This window comes from Ascidiella aspersa, chromosome 9 (genome assembly GCF_963924565.1).
Source record: "Ascidiella aspersa chromosome 9, kaAscAspe10.2, whole genome shotgun sequence".
In the NCBI taxonomy this organism is placed as follows: domain Eukaryota; kingdom Metazoa; phylum Chordata; class Ascidiacea; order Phlebobranchia; family Ascidiidae; genus Ascidiella; species Ascidiella aspersa.
In genome coordinates this window covers 9,919,855-9,938,498 of record NC_139455.1, presented here as the reverse complement: position 1 = coordinate 9,938,498, position 18,644 = coordinate 9,919,855, and the positions used below count along the sequence as shown (strand labels likewise).

The 18,644-nt window shown below is 34.8% G+C and overlaps 2 protein-coding genes across 2 annotated transcripts; one reads left to right on the top strand and one right to left on the bottom strand.

The window, feature by feature from the left end:
* The first annotated feature begins 1,397 nt into the window (after window positions 1-1,397).
* LOC146132910 (cholinephosphotransferase 1-like) lies at window positions 1,398-9,733 on the top strand. The gene is made up of 9 exons (XM_083397345.1): window positions 1,398-1,553; window positions 1,778-1,908; window positions 3,560-3,707; window positions 4,106-4,247; window positions 6,439-6,523; window positions 7,798-7,896; window positions 7,972-8,127; window positions 8,416-8,544; window positions 8,951-9,733. Exons 1-9 carry the CDS (start codon window positions 1,463-1,465, stop codon window positions 9,146-9,148), a joined length of 1,179 nt encoding a protein of 392 aa, XP_083253471.1. The 5' UTR covers window positions 1,398-1,462; the 3' UTR covers window positions 9,149-9,733.
* A 2,204-nt stretch (window positions 9,734-11,937) lies between these two features.
* On the bottom strand, window positions 11,938-17,914 carry LOC146132909 (inosine triphosphate pyrophosphatase-like). The gene is made up of 6 exons (XM_083396994.1): window positions 17,807-17,914; window positions 13,916-14,081; window positions 13,621-13,759; window positions 13,327-13,471; window positions 12,711-12,787; window positions 11,938-12,636 (listed from the first exon to the last, which is right to left on the bottom strand). The coding sequence occupies exons 2-6, from the start codon at window positions 14,022-14,024 to the stop codon at window positions 12,549-12,551; spliced, it is 558 nt and encodes a 185-aa protein (XP_083253120.1). The 5' UTR covers window positions 14,025-14,081; window positions 17,807-17,914; the 3' UTR covers window positions 11,938-12,548.
* Between the last annotated feature and the right edge of the window lie 730 nt (window positions 17,915-18,644).

Sequence of the window (18,644 nt, the reverse complement as noted above, 5' to 3'; positions counted from 1 at the left end):
TTTTCATTATACATAGAACAAGGTAATTTTCTCAAAGACATATTTTAATATTTTTGTCTGCTTGTGGTACATTCCCTCGATGTGGTAGCCTACATTCTCTCCGGGAGAAAAACAAGATACGTATAGAATGTTTGGGGTATGGCTGAATCGTCTTGTATTACAGGCTGACCGATTGTGATGTCACAACGCCTGCCTATGAGTATATTTCAAACTGTCAGCATATGGCTGATCGTGCTTCGTCAACTGTCCAAAATTTCCTGTTATGTATTCTGTGTTAGGAGGGTAATGCCTCGTAAAACTAATTATCGGCATCTAGTGTAACGTATTTTAAGTGATAGCATTTTTGTGCCAAAAGAGCAGTCTCATACTATTTACTTGTGGAGTTGGGTTGCACACGTTACGGAGGTAAACTTATTATTATTGAACCGTAAGTAAACCTATAACTTCTCTTTACTGTTTGTTCATTCGCAATAAATATTATTTTATTGTGGTTCGCACTCACACAGGTAAAGTTGATAGCGAACTATACAAAAAAAAACATCCTAGCAAAGCTCGCTGATGGGTCATCAAATTGACACAACAAACAACTTGAAAAAAGTTTCAATTCCGGTAGCACAGCGGCTGCAGTGTAATTTTTGTGTAACATTTATTTGCGTTATAATGTCATGGTTAACGCTATTTAACAAACAAACAAAAAAAAACAGTTATATACAAGTCCAATTATAAAACGGCATCCTTAAATCACATTGTAGGCAACTAACATCTATACTCTAATATACCAATGCACAGCCTGTTTGTGCCGACAAATGCTTTAAAATATTAAAGCTCTCTACTGTTCCCAGTGCAAGCCTTTGGATTCTGTTAAGCTTTGACGGATATCGTAAAAGATATCGCAAGAAAAAGTGACTTTTCCTGGCGCTTTTAACACAAGTTTGTAAAAGCCAGCTGAGATCATTGTTGGAGCCTGGCGGGAAGGGGCGATTGTTCGATCTGCCTGCCTTTAACCGGATTTTCCACCACCACCATTCACGGATAACAAAACTATTTGGTATTACTTGATTGTGTGCCTTCAAATTAACTGTATTGTAAATTTGAAAACTACAGCGCAATAGTTTAGGTATGTTTTGGTTTTGCCAGGAAACGACTGGTATCGAACGAGAAAACTAAATGCTACGGCATGACAACAACAAGTGAAAACTTTTAAATGCCCAACTAAGCTTGATATACGCTGTCAAGCATGAATATGTCAATTGGTCTTTAGAAGACATCTGCAGAAACGGGTTTCATTGTTAGCTCCATAAAGAACGCTATCGCCCTTCGTGCCTTTTTCGTGAAATGAATGACGTGTCAGGAGACTCGACAAAACTTGTTTACGCCAGGTCAGTTGTGATCTTTGTTCTGCCTTGCACCTTCGAGTGAAACACTGCCTTCTTACTAGTGTTTTTTGTTCAGATATCAAAGCATGGTTTACTTGAGTAATGATGACCTCTGTAGGCTGGACAAGTGGGTTTATCGAGTAAAAGGCGTGACAGTATGTGATGCAACAATGCGAAGTAAGTACCAAATGCACCCAGGCATTACATGGGTATCAGTTCGGACGATAAGAGATGTACAATGCTCAATAAATGACGTCAAGACGTCACAACTTATAAATAGGTCACGGTATGCCGTAAGGATTTGGCTAAAACCAAACCTAATGAAACCGAGTTGCGAGATACCTGTAGAAAGCTTCCTCGTTACGGTAACCTTTTAACAACCTTGTTTATTCCATTACCAGGATGGTGGAATATCGCTTTCCGACTAGTTCCGTTAAACACCAGTCCAGATACAATAACAGCAATTGGCTTTATTTCCGGCTTGGTTTGTGCATTGTTATGCCTTTTCTACACACCAACGTTGACAGAAGAGGTAATTTTGGAATAATGTTGTTTCGTTTTCCGTAGAGAGAAAGCATGATAGACAGTTACATAGTGCAATTTTAAGACACGCTAAAACTCGCGTTAAAAAGGATAAGTACACACCAAGCTTTGGGAGTTGAATTATTTTTTATTAATGTAACGCCGATTGGTGCTGTTAAGGAACGCGACTTTTAATCTTAATTACGCTGCTACTTATATGGTTTTCATCTAAGCACAAATGTTTGATCCTTCCTAATATAGTTACAACGCATATTCTCAAGTCACTCGATTAGTTTTTAAACACGGTACTTTTCAATGGTTTAGAAAACTACGTTAAACGCGAAATTGTTAAGTTAATATAACATATGCACATTTTTCTGCTTGTCTTTAAACCACATCGCAAAATAGTAAGTGAAGTAAACCAACACATGTGTTTAATGAACCAACTTGATTAAACTACAGCAATTTTGCTTCAACTGGGCACTTTTAATTTGTACTTTAAAAATTTCCGTGAAGTCATTCTATTTTTAATTTACACGGTTATGTTTTGATAGGGAAAGGCATTCCACTGTTAAATAGGTAGTTGTTTTTAAGTATACAGCTTACTTTGCGTTAATTCCTTTTTGCAATTTCTTGCTTTCACTGTATATTTGTGTGTTGTACGACCTCTCTAAAATAGCGATAAGTTTTATCAATATTTTATAAAGAAGAATTGGATTAAACAGAATGTAACGCTATGTTTTGTTTAATAAGTTCATTGTTACAAAATATTGCTTACTATAATAGACGGAACACCGCATTAAACTAATTTTCCCTGTGATATAATATTTCAGATAACCAAACATATATATAATATTTTCAGATAAACCAAACCATATTAAAAATCCTTAATATTTAACCACATGACTTTCCAGTCTTGCTTTGGTTTGTCTGGTAAATAAAAGTTCGGCTGGTAGGCCTATATGCACGTCACCTTGATTTCAAAATAACATGTTAAAATTCCAAGGCCTACATTCATTTTATATTCGGTTCAACGGTACACATTACAACAGTGCTTCTTAAACATTTTCAGTTTTGTTCACCCCTAGCATCTATCTCCAGATTTCATTCACCAAAGTCTCATGATATGATAAAATCATCTCGTCTATATATAACAGCACAAAATGACTTTTTGTTTCGCTTTTTGTTAAGATTAATTCAAGCTAAGTTTTACCATTGTATACCTACAATTTCTCGAGGTTCAAAATATAAAGCTACAAAAGCACAAAACACAGTCACCAAATTTGTACACTCAGTACAAACCAACAAGCCAAAAAATACCAAAAAACAAAGTTCAGTAGCCAATTGCAGAGCTATCATCCATTTCTGACGGTTCACCCTTATTCACCCCTTTTGGTTGGTTAACCCCTGCAAAAATTTTATTCACCCTGGGGTGAACCATTCACCAGTTTAAGAAACTGCATTACAATATACCTCACACTAAATCGTTGTTACCTGACAAGGACTCGAGCAAATTTGTTGGCGATTTTAAAGCTAAATTTTCGTTGCACCGCAATTGTATTTCAAATTGTAACCTTCATTCATTGAATTAAAACGGCGGTAAAAAACAATAAAAACAAAGTGAGAAATCAATTTAAATATTAACCATTTGTTATTGTTAGGTACCACGATGGGTGTACGCATTTTGCGGTTTCGGTCTTTTTTTTTACCAAACCATGGACGCATTGGATGGAAAACAATGTAGAAGGTCGGGTAGAAGCAGTGGTGTTGAAGAACTTTACGACCATGGATGTGACTCCGTCAACAGCAGTAAGTCTAAAACTAAGTCTAAAACATCAATAGTTGTTTTTATTCTCCTTTTCAACGTGTTAGGCGTGCCTGTGACAACAATTGCAACCCTTGGCCCAATTTCATTCTACAAAAAGAGGACACGCAAATGATTTAATGCCGCATTATCTCACTGGTAAACACTAGGCGACATCTCTAAATCGGGTGACCTTTGTTATAAGGTTATGTTTTATGACTAGAATGATTTTTAACAAAGTGCTTTATGGGTAAATCAAGGGTTTTAATTACTAGAAAAATACTTTGTGGAAGCCTATACGCGTATGCAAGGAGTAACCGCTTGGTAAGTAAATTCGTCTCAATAGCTTCTTGATGTAACATCTTTATTATCTTTGTATTTAATTTTAATTCTATATTTTTAGTTCTTCAGTATATCGCCACAACAACCTGCTTTAGACTAGGACAAGATTCTAAGATGTGGGTGCTTTTTCTTTTTGTGGGGAATTTTACGTTTTTCTCAGTTCATTGGAGGACTTACGCAACGGGTATCACCCATGTTGGAAAGTAAGTGGCCTTTTAGGGTTAAATAATTTTTAGGCGTTTAACAAATGTGTTTTAGCCAACATACATATTTGCCACTTTTTTCAACCCACACACCATCAAACCATTAAAGCAAAGGCCGTTTGAGACGCGGACACGTGCAAAAGGAAAAAACGCATTGCGTTGATGTTTGTCATTTTAGAGAAATTGGAGAAGGTTGCTAATCGTCCAATCTTGTCGTATTTTTTGCTCCAAACAACATTGAAATTAAAACTTAATCAATTATGGACGGTTGACTAATCGAGTAAATTTGATCTAACGATATATACAACGCGTAAAGCCCCTTTCTAAACCGTCACTAGCCCAATTAAATGCATTGTGGTTAACCGAAATAAACTTTACTCTGACGGTATAAGCGGAGATTATGTCTTAATCATGATTAAAGGATTCTTTGTTTGAAATTCTAAATTTGCACGTTAAATATGCGAAATCTAGACCCGTTTTTTTATTTAACCGTATACAACTCGGTGTGAATTTTTTTACGAACAAACTGTGTCAACATGACTATGACAAAACCATGACAGCACATAAAACGGTTACGTGGCCTGGATGATAACCAGATAATAACGACAAACATGTGTGTAACAAATCAGATATGTGTTCGAACCAGATTGTGAAGCACGTAAAATTGTTAGTACTGCAAGCTATACGTTTTCATTGTAACATGATTACATCATAAAATGCTTGATGCTTGGTAAACGCTGACACGCTTTGTTTTGGTCAGTTGTGTAATCATAATAGCAACAAAAGCAGATTTTAGGCTTCTTTGACATATGACAAAAGCTACTGCAGTCGGCGACAAAACCAGATCAAACAGCGACCTATGGGTTGGAAAACATTCAAAAAAAATTAATCGCTGTTATTTTTTACTTTTTATCAGATGCGATTAGGTAAATATTACAAGCTGGTACAGCATTCCCATATTTACAAGTTGACACTTTTTTAGCGATCAGTCTGGCCCTAGTAAAAATATTACAGCGTTGTTTTCAAACAACTAACGCAACTGACTATTCTTGGTGAACAGCGTTCTGCGCGGTTTTACTAAAAAAGAGCTTTGTAAACATTTTAAGAGAAATTGAGTTTATATGGAGTAGAACGGTTTGGTTTCAACATAATAATCTATGATTAAATAAATACCTTTTATCCCAATCTCACCTGATTTTTACTCTACAAATCTCTCAAAAGCCTGTGGAAAAGACGCGGGACTTGGAGTAGAGCTGCCACTACCACTATTTTATTTGGCGATACTTACGTTCGCAATAAAGCTATTTTTAAACTAAAATTCGATAATAATAATGTTAATTTTGATTTTACATTTCAACATTTCAACCGATAGCGCTATATGAGAAGTCATTAGAGGAAAAAAGGTTCCGCCAATAACATATTGTTTTTATGGAAAATTTTTAGTATGTGCGTTGTGAAAGTCGCGGGCCATTGTAATAAATATGAAGTTGACATCGGTTGACAAAAAAACAAAAAAACAACCCAAAATGCGTTTAGTCGAGAGAACTTTGTTGCAAGTATTTGTCAACTTATAGCTTACAATGTTGGTGGGCGACGCAGCGTAAAAATGGCGGGCCCGTGGCAGAAGATTTAGTACACGACACAAATATTTGGAAAATTAGCTTCATCGCCCCCTGATATAATACTTGTTAAGCGCAAAGTCAATTTGACAAACTTGCACTATTAGTTCAGTTTGACATGTTGCCGCCAACATAAAATTCATCGAGTAGCTGACCTCAAACTCCCGCAGCTGAATTCTTGGCATTTGTTTATCGTACGTCCTTAAGCTTTTTCCAAACTAAAGAGTACACGAAACCTTCTTCCAACAATACTAACTAAAAAACACCTGTAGAGCGAACTTTGGATTGCCAACATTTTAGTTATGATGGATTTGGTCGGTGAGAAATTCATTTAGCCCACGCTTACAAATATTTGACCCTTAGTTTTAAAAGGTTTCACGACCTTGCCTCAAAACATACATTAATTCGCGTTGTTTTGCTAAACTTTAAAATTGAATTTTCCATGAGAAAATTACAAATTTATTATTTCTTTCACGTTATTTTTTACTTTGTTGTACCACTAAACCGTATCTTATATTAACTTTTTATTGCATTATTGAAGAATATGTTATTATATGGCATTTTGTCTACAGATTTGATCACACTGAAGTTCAATTGATGGGAATGTTGTCCATGTTATTGACAGCATTTGTAGGTCCCAGTTTTTGGGACAACCAGGTAAGTGTACTTCTCTTGCTTTGTGATAGAAAACATTTTTTTGTTTTAAAAAAAAGTAGATATTGTTTCAAATTAAAAGTATCGCAAAGCTCTTTTTAAAATTAACTCGACAGTAGCCTATGCCAGTTGTTCTCAACCTTTTTAGGCTTACGGACCGGTAAAATTTCAAAACAAGTTTTGCGGACCGGCGGACTTTCAAAAATCAAAATCAATCCAAAATGTAATTACGACAAAAGTATATGAAACTTGAAAGCAAAGAATGGAAACGTAAATTTAATTTTGATATCTTACGTGTTTTACGTGGTTCATTGAAGTTTTTCACCTAGAACTGGTTTTAAAGCTTAAGACAAACGAGTTCTAGCCTACTAGAACACTTGCACCATTGTGACAAACAATAAAGTCCGAAGTAGACCATTAACTCTATGTTGCGTCACAATGTAGCAAATTACGGAACTGGCGAAGTTCTACATTTGATGGACAAGCTTTTAGCATCTTGCATTTTGCAACTAAAATATAAAATTGTAAAATATTTGGTGGACCGACAGGAAAGTTGATGCGGACCGGCACCGGTCCGCGGACCGGCGGTTGAGAACCACTGCCCTATGCTATAATGTTGACACACAAGGCTTTAGTGTTGTAAACAGGTCAATTTGAAGTGACTTAAGCCCAAGTCAAGACTTTTCGAATAAATAACAAGTAAAGTCCCAGTCAAAGTCATCCGTTGTCCAAGTGAAGTCTCAGTCAGTCATTGTTAGAGCAAGTCAATTTCAAGTCAAGTCCTTGAGATAAAACTTTAAACTATTAAAGCTGTTAAACTCGTCCCATTATGAAAAATATTTCAAATAAAAAAATAACTCAAACGCAACTGATAGCAAGAGAATTATTTAATGTACGCTGGGCCTACAAAAATTAAGATAAGTAACCCAAATTTATAAAAGTTGCTTAATAAAAACACTTCATTTAAATCCAAGTATTCGTCCAAAAGATTTAAGTCCAAGTCAAGTAAATTGTTACAAAGACTTAAGTCAAGCCAAGTCAAGTTTCCCGAAAGATTTAAGTCAAATCATTTAAAAACAATGACTTAAGTCAGGTCATTGACTTCATTCATTTTAACACCAAAGACTTTTGCTTCAATATTTTGCAACTGGTGTTATGAAAGATTCTCAATAAGAAAAACAACTATTGCTGAATATCTACGTGATTATAGAGTTTATTGTTTTGTTTAAAAAAATGCAATTTTGTTTATCGTTGTTTATCACATATATTTGTTTTAGATTTACCAATTCACATTGGTTGAAATTGCAATCTATGGAACTGTTTTGACAGGTGGCCTTAAAATTTTGGAAAATATTGGAACGGCATTGTCGTCTAACGTGAGTTAAGCAGCACAATTTATTCACCTTCTGTTAACATTTTGGGTGTCATATAAAAGTAAAATATATTCTCAGAAATCCATTATCCCTGGCTCAACCATGATCTTTGGTCACATTTGTTTTGCAATCAGCTTCAATGCTATTCAATCCTGGATTGACTCGACCGGCATGCTAGTTGTATTCGGGTTATTTATTGGATTTTTTGTGGCAAAGCAAGATCAACGGATGGTGGTAAAATATATAGCCTAATAAATTAATTAGGCTAAAAATGTAGACGTCGCTCAATGACAAGTTGAGATACAAAAATAGATTTTATTCTGGCTGCACATAAAACTTGAGAATTGATGTAAAAGTTATGGGGGCACCAGGCCGTGTCCCTCCGAAACTATATTTTCCCCAAACTTTTACTATGTAAACGAAAGCGTTTCTAATGCTTAGTTATTAATTTGTATAAGAAGTATCTTCTGTACCTTCATACAGGTAAATGAAATTATGTTTAATTTAACTTGTTCTTCGCAGGTTGATCACATGGTTGACAGAAAAGCAACCTTCTTTGACACTTCACTTTTGCCTGTGGTGATTTTTACCTTTATTTCCTTATTTTCACCGCTTGGATACTACACAGGGGTTGCCCTGACAGCTTGCTGCGTAAGTTTTATAGGGAGTGTATGTTGCAGACTTCACGGCGAAAAACAGACTTCACGGCGAATTTTGATTTGAAGCATTTCAGAGTTATATATCAGCCACGCGCGACAGTGTGCTCCAGTTCATTTTAATTAACCAGCATTAAGACAAACAACGGATTAGTTTCTACGTTTTCATGCTTAATATTACTGAAATTATGTTAAATGTAATGCTTTCAATAAACTTAAATAAATACGTGACCGACGTGAAATATTTTAGTTCAATATCTGAATAGGCCTACGATGCTGCGCTTTTTCGTCTCAAACAGATAGATTCGGTTTATACGAGAATCGCATTTTAAATTTATGCAGATGACATCGGCACATTACTACCACACGCTAAAATAACATGGTGCTTTTTCTGTTTTAAGATTTCGAGTATGATTGACATGTTACACTACTTTATCGGCGTGACGACAGAAATTGCGGATCACTACGGCTTCGAGATATTTCATCTGCGTGACACAGATCGCCACTTTTGGGACAATATCGAAGAAGATGCACCTGACCCCCATAACAAACCCGTTCATGCTGTTGCTAATACCAACGGGCATCTAAAGAGCACATAAACAAGGAGTACAACATGCAGTCATGCACAATCCTAGGTGCAATCATTTTTTGAGTATTAATCTACCTACACAGAAATTGCGTTATTTTATTTTCCATCCTGACCCTTGCCGCGTGGAAATACGTCTATGCGCTTCCTTTTCGAAATGCCAACTCCAATCGACTAATTTTTCGATGTTAAAGTAATTCAGAGTATTAATTGCAATAACATAGCTACTGTGTTCTTTTTTATTATGTAAGCTATGCTTACCAGTTGTATACTTTCTGCCTTCTCCACGAACGAAAAGCATAACATGTTTTAACCTTCATTGCGGTTCCGATTAATTTTTAAGGCATACCAAGTTAAAAAAATAGAATAGCCGAAAAATTGGCTTTTAAAGTCAGCTAAAGGCTATCGGTGCGTCAAAAATAGTTTAGTAAGTCTTGTTAGAGCCGTGCTACCTTCGTCGAAATTGGCCTATAAGCACGCTTGGCGTAAACTTTTAGGGTAACCATGATTATTAAATTACCTTGCGAAAAGGCAATAAAAACAAGGTTTGTGTTGCCGGAATTTAATTATGAGACTGACTTTCTGTAAAACAAGCAATAGATCGCCTAATATATTTCACTTTTTTGAAATAACAAAATTATATATGACAATCCCAGCATAGTTAACAGTTAAAACGAGGGTGAAATCGTCGTGTTTTAGGACATTCATTTAAACGGCTTCGTCCGAAGCGATTGTGATGGCGAAATGTTCATGTAAAAATATTCATTGACCCCAGATTTATTGTGCCACACAGAAACCACGATGAAGAGTCGCGCCATTCGCGGTAATGTTTTTTTTGTCGGTTTCTGCTGCAAGTAGTGTCAAAATTTGCGCTTGCATCATTTCTTCTGTTCACAAACAATAGCTAAAGTACAGATTCAGTTAATATTGTTGTCAAAACGTCATTTAAGCCGTCGCGCAAATAGAGGCTTAAACCGTTATAATATAGTATTTCTCAACATATGTGTCGCGATAAAAAAATGGTACATGGTTAGATTTGTTAAGATTGAAGCATCATTACGAAGACATGGCCCATGTTAATTAAATTTGAATTTATTAAAGCTAACCGTGTTTTTTTGCTCAGAGAATCGGAACCTCACAGTTTGGCTGTTAAATTACGCCTAGTATTTAGGTCGCCGCGATAAAAGGTCAAGAAATATAAGTCGTATAATTGCCAAGATTAGATCCTTTATATAAGGTATTTTTTACTTTATAAGTATATTACCGGTACAAAAATTTAGGGGATCGCGAAAGTGTAATGTATTGTATTTTGTCTTTAGAAATGGAAGGGGACCCTAAAGTTCTTAAATTAACTAGTTCTTAGCCGTAAATGTCATATAATGTTATCGGAACAGTTTGATGTTTAGGCCTGTACAAACTTGAAATTAATTGAACACATTTAGGTGTGCTAATATAACCAGATTAGTAAAAGTTAATGTGTCAATTTTAAAAATGTGTGCATATTTCAAGATACATATTGCGTCGCACATCGTGCAAAAAGCATGGTTTGTATGTCACCTGTTGCATGGTTTGCAGTAGGCCTACATGTGATTAAAAAAAGCGTCGTAGTCCAAGAAAAAACGTAATCTCTCAGCGCCCAAATGGATAAATGCATCATGATGTAGCTATAAGGTTGCATTTAACATTGAATAGAAACAGTGGCAATGCACGATTTTACTTACTTTATTTTAAATAATTGAAACGTTGACGTCACGTCGCGTCTTGTATAATCAAGTTGCAAATTATTGTTTTGTGCAGGCAGAGTTTAATAAACATATATGTGGCTATACACCTAAATTCCTGCGCTAAATTGCAACCGTTACGTCGTTTATAGCATCTTTGTTAATTGCGCCGTTTAACGTCATAACGTGACTAATATCGATTTGATTCAATTGACTTGTTTGTTACCCTTAGCATCAGGGGTGAAAGTAAAAAAAGTCTTCCCGTAGGTCCGTAAAGCATAAAAAAATTCAATAATAAAGTGACGTCATAACGGTACGTCCGAAAAAAGTAACTTTTTGAAAGCCGAGTTTATGATTCGCTGAGTGCACAAAATAGGCTATGAAATAGAACAAAATCTTAGTTGAAATAGTTCAAGAGAAGGCGGGATCGCGTGGCAAAAAAAGGATATAACAAATAACATGTTTTTACTCAAGGTCAAAAAGTAAGACTTTTCTGGGCGCTGGTCTAGAATCCTACCACAACGCGCATTATTTGGGTTAGGTTGCGGGTTAGCGTTTGGGTTAAGGTGGGTCAAGTATTATTATTAAATAAAGAATATAATAATACTTGACCCACCCACACCCAAACGCTAACCCGCAACCTAACTCAATTTTGTGCGTTGATTTCATAACTGTGGTAGGATTCTAGACCAGCGCCCTTTTCTGCCCTTGGATGCCCTAATTGTAGTAGACCAGTGTTGCTTAACCTTTTTTCGCGGCTACCCAAACTTTAAGCTAAGTAAAAAAGCTATGCTTTGGCGACCCATTTTTTTCGCTAAGTTTCTTGTAAGCGAACTAAATATAAAACATTAGCAAAAAATCGTCCGGATTTTTTTAATGGATATAAGACATTATTTGTATAAAAGTTTTTGAGGAATCTTGCTTAAAACCAATCTTAATTATATAAACTTGTGAACTACTGTGGTCGACCACCCAACCAAATCAAACAGCCACCAAATTCTGAGTCACCAGACAAAAACATACTTATGCAGCAGAAACGTTTTAATTATTTTGCAAGGAATTGGCAAAATGTTCGCACCTGATACCGACAACATTTTTCAACCAAATTTAAAGTGTTTTTTAAAGATGACCGGAAATTTAATACCTTAACGTGTAATGAATGTATTTCGAAAACAAAACAGTACAAATGATTTGATTTCAATGCAAAAACATTAAAAAAAGTTGATACTACGCCCTTTTTTAAACACTTTTTCTAAAATCCATAAACACTTGGGTTGCAAAAAAATAAATCACCAAAACATTTGTTTTTCAGAAGTTTAATATGCAAATCAATTTAGATAATTTAAAGCTTCATAGACTTAAAGCCAAATCCCCACATATGTACTTAGTCACCCCACAAACGCTTACGCATTTGCAATTTCGTATCACTCGCGACCCCCACAGTAACACAATGCGTTCAAATAATAATAATAATAATATAGCGGGTCCAATTCTCGGTATAAATTTCGAAATATGAGATTCTGTGATCAACACCTCTTACACCTGCGTCCTTTGGAGAAAGTATGCTAAGATCAAAACAACAACAACTACCAAGGAATATCTTAAATTGACTTGTGTTTTCAGCAAATTGACCAACAATTTGAAGTTTTCAACTTTGGATTAAGTTAAACATAGTTAAAATTACAAAAAAAATTATTTGGCAAAGAAAGACTGCAGTTCTTGCAGAGCTCTTGCGCGATGTGAGATTCCATTTTTAATGTCAGAAGACATTTCTGCATAGCTAATTTAAAGAAAACATGAAAAAATAAAATAGTATAAATCACAGTTGATATTAAAAGTAAATATTACACTTACGTTGTATCATAGCCAGTTGGCTGAAAGCAAGGATCCCACCCAAAATTCCTTGGGCCTCTTGGTGGGACAATAGACCCCTGTTAAACAAATAACGATTTAGCTAATTATTGGTGCAGGGTACTTTTAGAAGGATGTCATAACATGTGGAACTACCAACAAACAATAAGCATGTAATAGACGGCTAGGAAAAACAGCCAGCGATGCGATTTGACTGCACAGCTTTTTAACAGGAGTTGCTTGAAATCACACACTTAAATAAAACTTTCTACTACTACAATAACTTACCAGTTTATACCAGTTTTGCTTGAGGATATGTGTTGGAACCTCAACACAGGCTAGATTGTTTGAGTGGGATTTGTTGAATTATAACATACAGAAGTATAATAAACTGACAAAAGTACTATATACTTGATTTGTACCACTTCTAGAAAGCTGCATATTCCACTTTTTTACCATGAAACAGGTCAATTAAGTTATATTACCTGGGAAACTCAAAAATACATTAAAGCCCATATATATTTACTTTTCCCGGCTTCCTGTTGGTAAAATTATGTTCAGTGATATCCATCCAAACTACATATATATTTTTACCATTTACAATAAAAAAATTACTCACCTCACATTTTCCTCTAAATAATAGAACATCCTTTGAGTCTCCTTCACAGTAAGCAAATGTACAAAGTGCATATCCTGTTTTGTCTTCCCAACCATCTAGCATTTTGTAAAGACCTTCAGGGCCCAATTTTTTCAAAAACCATTTTCTAAATAGAATAATAAATCATAGCCTAGAATTTGCTAGAAAACTAAAAAATATTTAAAATGTTACTACAGGCCATCATTAGCAGTTTTAAATTTGCTTTAATTCAGTCAGAAAGCAACATTATACCATCCAATGTTGATTAAAACTGACATGTAAGGCCCAGGTAGTCCACCCATAGCATTAAAGCAAAGACAAGTGTCCTCGATTAGAACTGGTCCTTTCAGCTGATTTGCTGCTTCTTTGCATTTGGAAATAGATACTTCATCTGCCTCACCTTGATATTCAGGCACTGCAATATTTTATACATATATATTCATAAAGATTAGGAAAAATATAAAAGATTTAAAATAAGATTTTTTTTTGTAAAATGACATGTGTAAACTGGTACAATAACCTGGCAACTGGTACAGTTAAAATAAATTAGCAAACCATCAATTTTACTTACAATCGATGGCAACACTTGTAACTTCAATATTGTCATTCCATTTAAGTATTGAAATAACTTCTTTGAGTTTGTTTTTATTTCCAGTAACAAAAGTAATTGCTTTTTTCATTCTTGTGGACCAAAGATAATATTTTTTTTTATCTGTGTGGTAATGATGGACACAACACTAGAAGGAACAAATGCAGTTTAACAACACACCATACTTATTGTGTTTTTTTCTCATGAACTTTTAAAAATTGTTATTTTTTTAGTTTTTAAGTAACATACAGACATAACTTTAATAAAAGGTATAAAAAGAGTAGCTTTAGTATAATGCAATTTAATGGGAAAACTGAGTAAGTTTCATAGAAACACTTAAGTAAGATACATACATAAGAAAAGCTTGAGTATTAAAATGAAAAAAAGTAAAACTGAATGTTTATTATTACAAATAACATATTGAATATAGATTTGTTAGGCTTAGTTTAGGTTGAAGAACTACCAATCTTGGCTTCCGTATTCACAAAAGGCAATTTAGACGAATCATTAATACAAAATATGTGTGTTACTGTTTTTTTTTAATTTGTTAGAATTAGTCTGTCAACAAAAAGACCAGCAGACAACTTTTCTGACTTACATACCTAAAAATCCTACAAAACCACACAATTTTAGGCTTAAGGTGTATTGATGTCAAATACCTAATAAAACTCTGTGGTGCTCAACCTTTATTTTCAAACCGAAAATCAAGAGACACTATGACAGTGGTTCTAAAAAAGGGACATGGACCCCTTGATGCAAGTTAACATTCTATGGCAGGTACACATCTAGTTTTTTTTTAGTTTGATGCATTTAGGATCTTGGGAAACCAAAAAGGGATACAGTGTAAGTAACATTACAGGTTGCTTTCAGGGAAGTAACACAACACCAACTAAGTACTGTTACATATGTGTAAAAGCCAAAAAAAGAAAGAAATTTAACTCATACATCTCCTTTTAATACAGTGGTTCCCAAACTTTTTTGGCTCGTGGCACACTACAGATATCTTAAATATTTTGCGGCACACTTTTAAAAGAACAACAATAGAGCCATTTTCCAATTGCTCTTCACACATGACAAACTATATGTAAATGTCTCAATATGATTAATTTGTAATGGGTAGTGCATATTTAAGTCCAAAATGCCTGCGTGTATGCATATTGGTAATACAAATAACTTTTTTTTCAAAATTACAAAAGTCTAGTGTGCCGCGGCACACAGTTTGGTAATCACTGTTTCAGTATGTAGTAATTAATATTATATATAAAAATTATACTGTTTTGTCAACAAAAATAAAAGTCGTCAGAACAGTAACATTTTTAAAACAAAAAACATTAAAATATGTTTTTTTCTCAAACCATAAATTTTGACTTAACACAGTTTTTGTTATTAGCGAGTAGCAACAATATGTATTTTATACTTATTTTAAAGTTCGTTCCCACTAGGATGTCTGATAAGTCAAATCGGGGCCGATATCCAATGCCAAGTAGTAGTCTAATACAAGAGTGTGTCAGTGACAATCTAACACCAAATAATTATAAAACTTTCAGCCATGGTTTGTGCCTAATGCGTCAATTTCTACCTTGAAAAGTGAATTTTTATGAAAAGGTACGTTGACAACTGGAGTAGGGTTCCTCTTTTTCCCGGATTTTTTCACTCCCGGGAAACGGGATTGAAAAATGAAACTTCCCGGGAATCCCGGGATCCCGACGAAAAAATTATGCATAAAATCAACTCATTTTGAGGTTGGTATTTTTTTTTATTTTAGCTTCAAACATTTAATTAAGCTCATTAATGGGCGTTCTTTCACTTATGTACATAGAAAATTATGCAAAAAAACAAAAGAAAGAAATACCGCATACCACAACGCATATTGTTTGGGTTAAGGTGCGGGTTAGTGTTTGGGTGAGGGTGGGTCAAGTATTATTATGTTTATTATTAATAATACCGCTTGACCCACCTTCACCCAAACGCTAACCCGCATTCTAACCCAAATAATTTGCATTGTGGTAAGCGGTATTTAAAGACCGTTTTTTTTTATTAATTTATACGTTCATAACTGAAGGAGTGCCAGACCTTCTCTAATACGAGTCAGGACCCTTATTTGTGACGTATTTTTTTTGTTAGAATAAATTTAATTAGGTTTTTCCGCTGGTAAGCGGAAATAAAATAACTCAGGCGACGTTAACATGGTTGGTATTATTTTTTTTCTTTATATTAGTCAAAAACGGCAATATTTTTAAAGTTTTGCTAGGTTGCCGAATACCCAGGATTAAAAATAAAAATTTCCCGGGATTCGGAATTGTTAATTCGCGGGAAATACCGAGAATTTCCCGTCGAAACATTCCCGGAGAGGAACCCTAAACTGGAGGTTTATAAATTTCTTGGTACCAAACAGAATTTTGCTTTAATATCCTGGAAAAACAATCTTTTAGCGATTCAGTGTTTTTTATTTTTTATCGTAATAAATTTGTTTGTTATCAAATTAGATTGAGATACTTTTAGTCCGAAATATCAGGAATCAGAAGTGAAATAAAATTTCAATTATCAGACATCTCCATTTCCCACTATATAAATTTATCTTGTTCGGGGTCCCAATTGACAATTTAGCTACTAAACTAAAAAAGAATATTTTGAGATTATTTTGTTAATACCATTTCTTTAAAAACACTTTTGTGCTTGCCAATTCATCATAGTTGAGTAATTTATGTGGGCTCTGAGGTTATTTAATACCCGAAAATAAAAAAGGACAATGAATTTTTTCTATTTGACATTTGAGTTAGTTTCTGGGCCACCCAAAATTTTAAACATTGTTATATTTTATACAAGGAAAACAATAACAATTGGGGTCAATATGGAAAGTATGACAAGTGCAACCCAAATTTTTTTAACAGACTAAACGTGCACCCCAAGAAAATGAATATGTACTTAATTTTACCATATGTTATAGTGACTTTTAACCATAGTTGCACTGGGTCAATTCAATTATTTTCTGCCGTGCACTCGTGGATCTCTTTAAGATCTACTATACTCTCCAGACAGGGTACTAAATAGGTTTCCTCTCCGGGAATGTTTCGACGGGAAATTCCCGGGATTTCCAGCGAATTAACAATCCCGAATCCCGGGAATTTTTTTTTATAATCCCGGGTATTCGGCAACCTAGCAAAACTTTAAAAATATTGCCGTTTTTGACTAATATAAATAAAAAAATAGTACCAACCATGTTAACGTCGTTGCCTGAGTTGTTTTATTTGCGCTTACCAGCGGAAAATCCTAATTTAATTTATTCTAACAAAAAAAAAAATACGTCATGCATGCGCATGCATGCACAAATAAGGGTCCTGACTCGTATTAAATAAGGGTCCTGACTCGTATAAGGATCAGATTTAGAATTTTTTTAAGAAATCATGATCTTTTATTAAATGTTTTATTATGACAAGCACCATCCTGTGAGTTTTCTAGTAAAAGTCATTTCGTTTTGACGTGTAAGTATAGGTATAACTGGATCATTTGCAATAAAGACACATTTAGTTGGGGGTGAAATTCACTTTCATGTGCATATTTGTATCTGGTCTAGAATTTTATCACTGCGTTAATAATTGTTTCAACACTGGTAGGATTTTAGACCAGCGCCACACATATGTTTTAAATTCAAATACCAGTATGGGACAAAAAGGTTGAGAACCACTGTCATAACCAGGGATGCCATGTAGCATTTAACATGCAATATTACTCGATTTTGCCCAATTTGATTCACTATGCACATCACCATTGCCAACTGACGCAAGACCAAGCGCGAAGCCGAGAGCTTTTAGCATTTAACAATCAATCTATTTAATACGTCTTATAGACTAGCGGCTTGAATTCCAGCTTTACCTTAGTGTGTCTGTTGCTGAGATTTGTGAATATACTCAACAAGCAAAATCTATTGAGTGAAGTGACTTTGTCTAGATTCTAGAATATAAGAAGTTCACAACTCCAAAAACCTTCGAAGTGTAGATTTTCCCGCGAAATCGAAACTCAAGCGAAATCCTAGAATACTAATAAGATTTCTATGGAGATATAAACAATATTTAAATCAGGGAGTCGAACTGTTTGACTTTTCCGGTTTAGGTTCGGTTGGGTTCGGTATCAAGATTTTTTCGGAATACGGTTCGGTTCAAAACAATTTAAAAGCCCCGGTTCAACACCGGTTCGACTCTTGTTATTTTAACCACGGGTACACACATTGCAGTAGGTAGCACCAAGATTAGATACCCGGTAGGGTAGTTTTTAGCACAATAAACTTGTCATAATAATAAGCGCTTTGAGCCTATCTATAACCTCTTTGCAATATCGTCATTGCATTGTATTGCAGGAAACACATCTTCAAATTGAAATTTATCCGGACAAACAAACTGCATCGCTAATTTTTTATTTGATTTCTGTTCAGGCGTATACCACTGTGAGGTCATTTGCCCTCGCAAATTCATTTTGATAAATCGCAAATTCATTTTGATAAAGCAAATTCATTTTTGATAAAAACGTGTATATTTCAACAGGTAAGGCATGACCACCGTACTGCTATCTGACTCCACTAAATCGAAACTAAAACAAACTGCCATTGTGATTTAAAGAGCATACTGTCAGGTCGCTTATAGATTTATTGTACATTCACATACTTTAGCATATTTCGCTTTCAATAAAAGAGCTTACAGCGCAGTAAAAACACGTG

What these genes read in the sequence shown, in the direction of transcription:
- LOC146132910 (XM_083397345.1), top strand. Translation starts at nt 1,463, where the DNA reads ATGGTTTACTTGAGTAATGATGACCTCTGTAGGCTGGACAAGTGGGTT. An exon ending in ATGTGATGCAACAATGCGAA is followed by an intron (nt 1,554 to 1,777) that starts GTAAGTACCAAA and finishes TTCCATTACCAG; the next exon opens with GATGGTGGAATATCGCTTTC. An exon ending in GAACGGCATTGTCGTCTAAC is followed by an intron (nt 7,897 to 7,971) that starts GTGAGTTAAGCA and finishes ATATATTCTCAG; the next exon opens with AAATCCATTATCCCTGGCTC.
- LOC146132909 (XM_083396994.1), bottom strand. Translation starts at nt 14,024, where the DNA reads ATGAAAAAAGCAATTACTTTTGTTACTGGAAATAAAAACAAACTCAAA. An exon ending in GGACTACCTGGGCCTTACAT is followed by an intron (nt 13,472 to 13,620) that starts GTCAGTTTTAAT and finishes TATTCTATTTAG; the next exon opens with AAAATGGTTTTTGAAAAAAT. An exon ending in CCAACTGGCTATGATACAAC is followed by an intron (nt 12,637 to 12,710) that starts GTAAGTGTAATA and finishes TCTTTAAATTAG; the next exon opens with CTATGCAGAAATGTCTTCTG.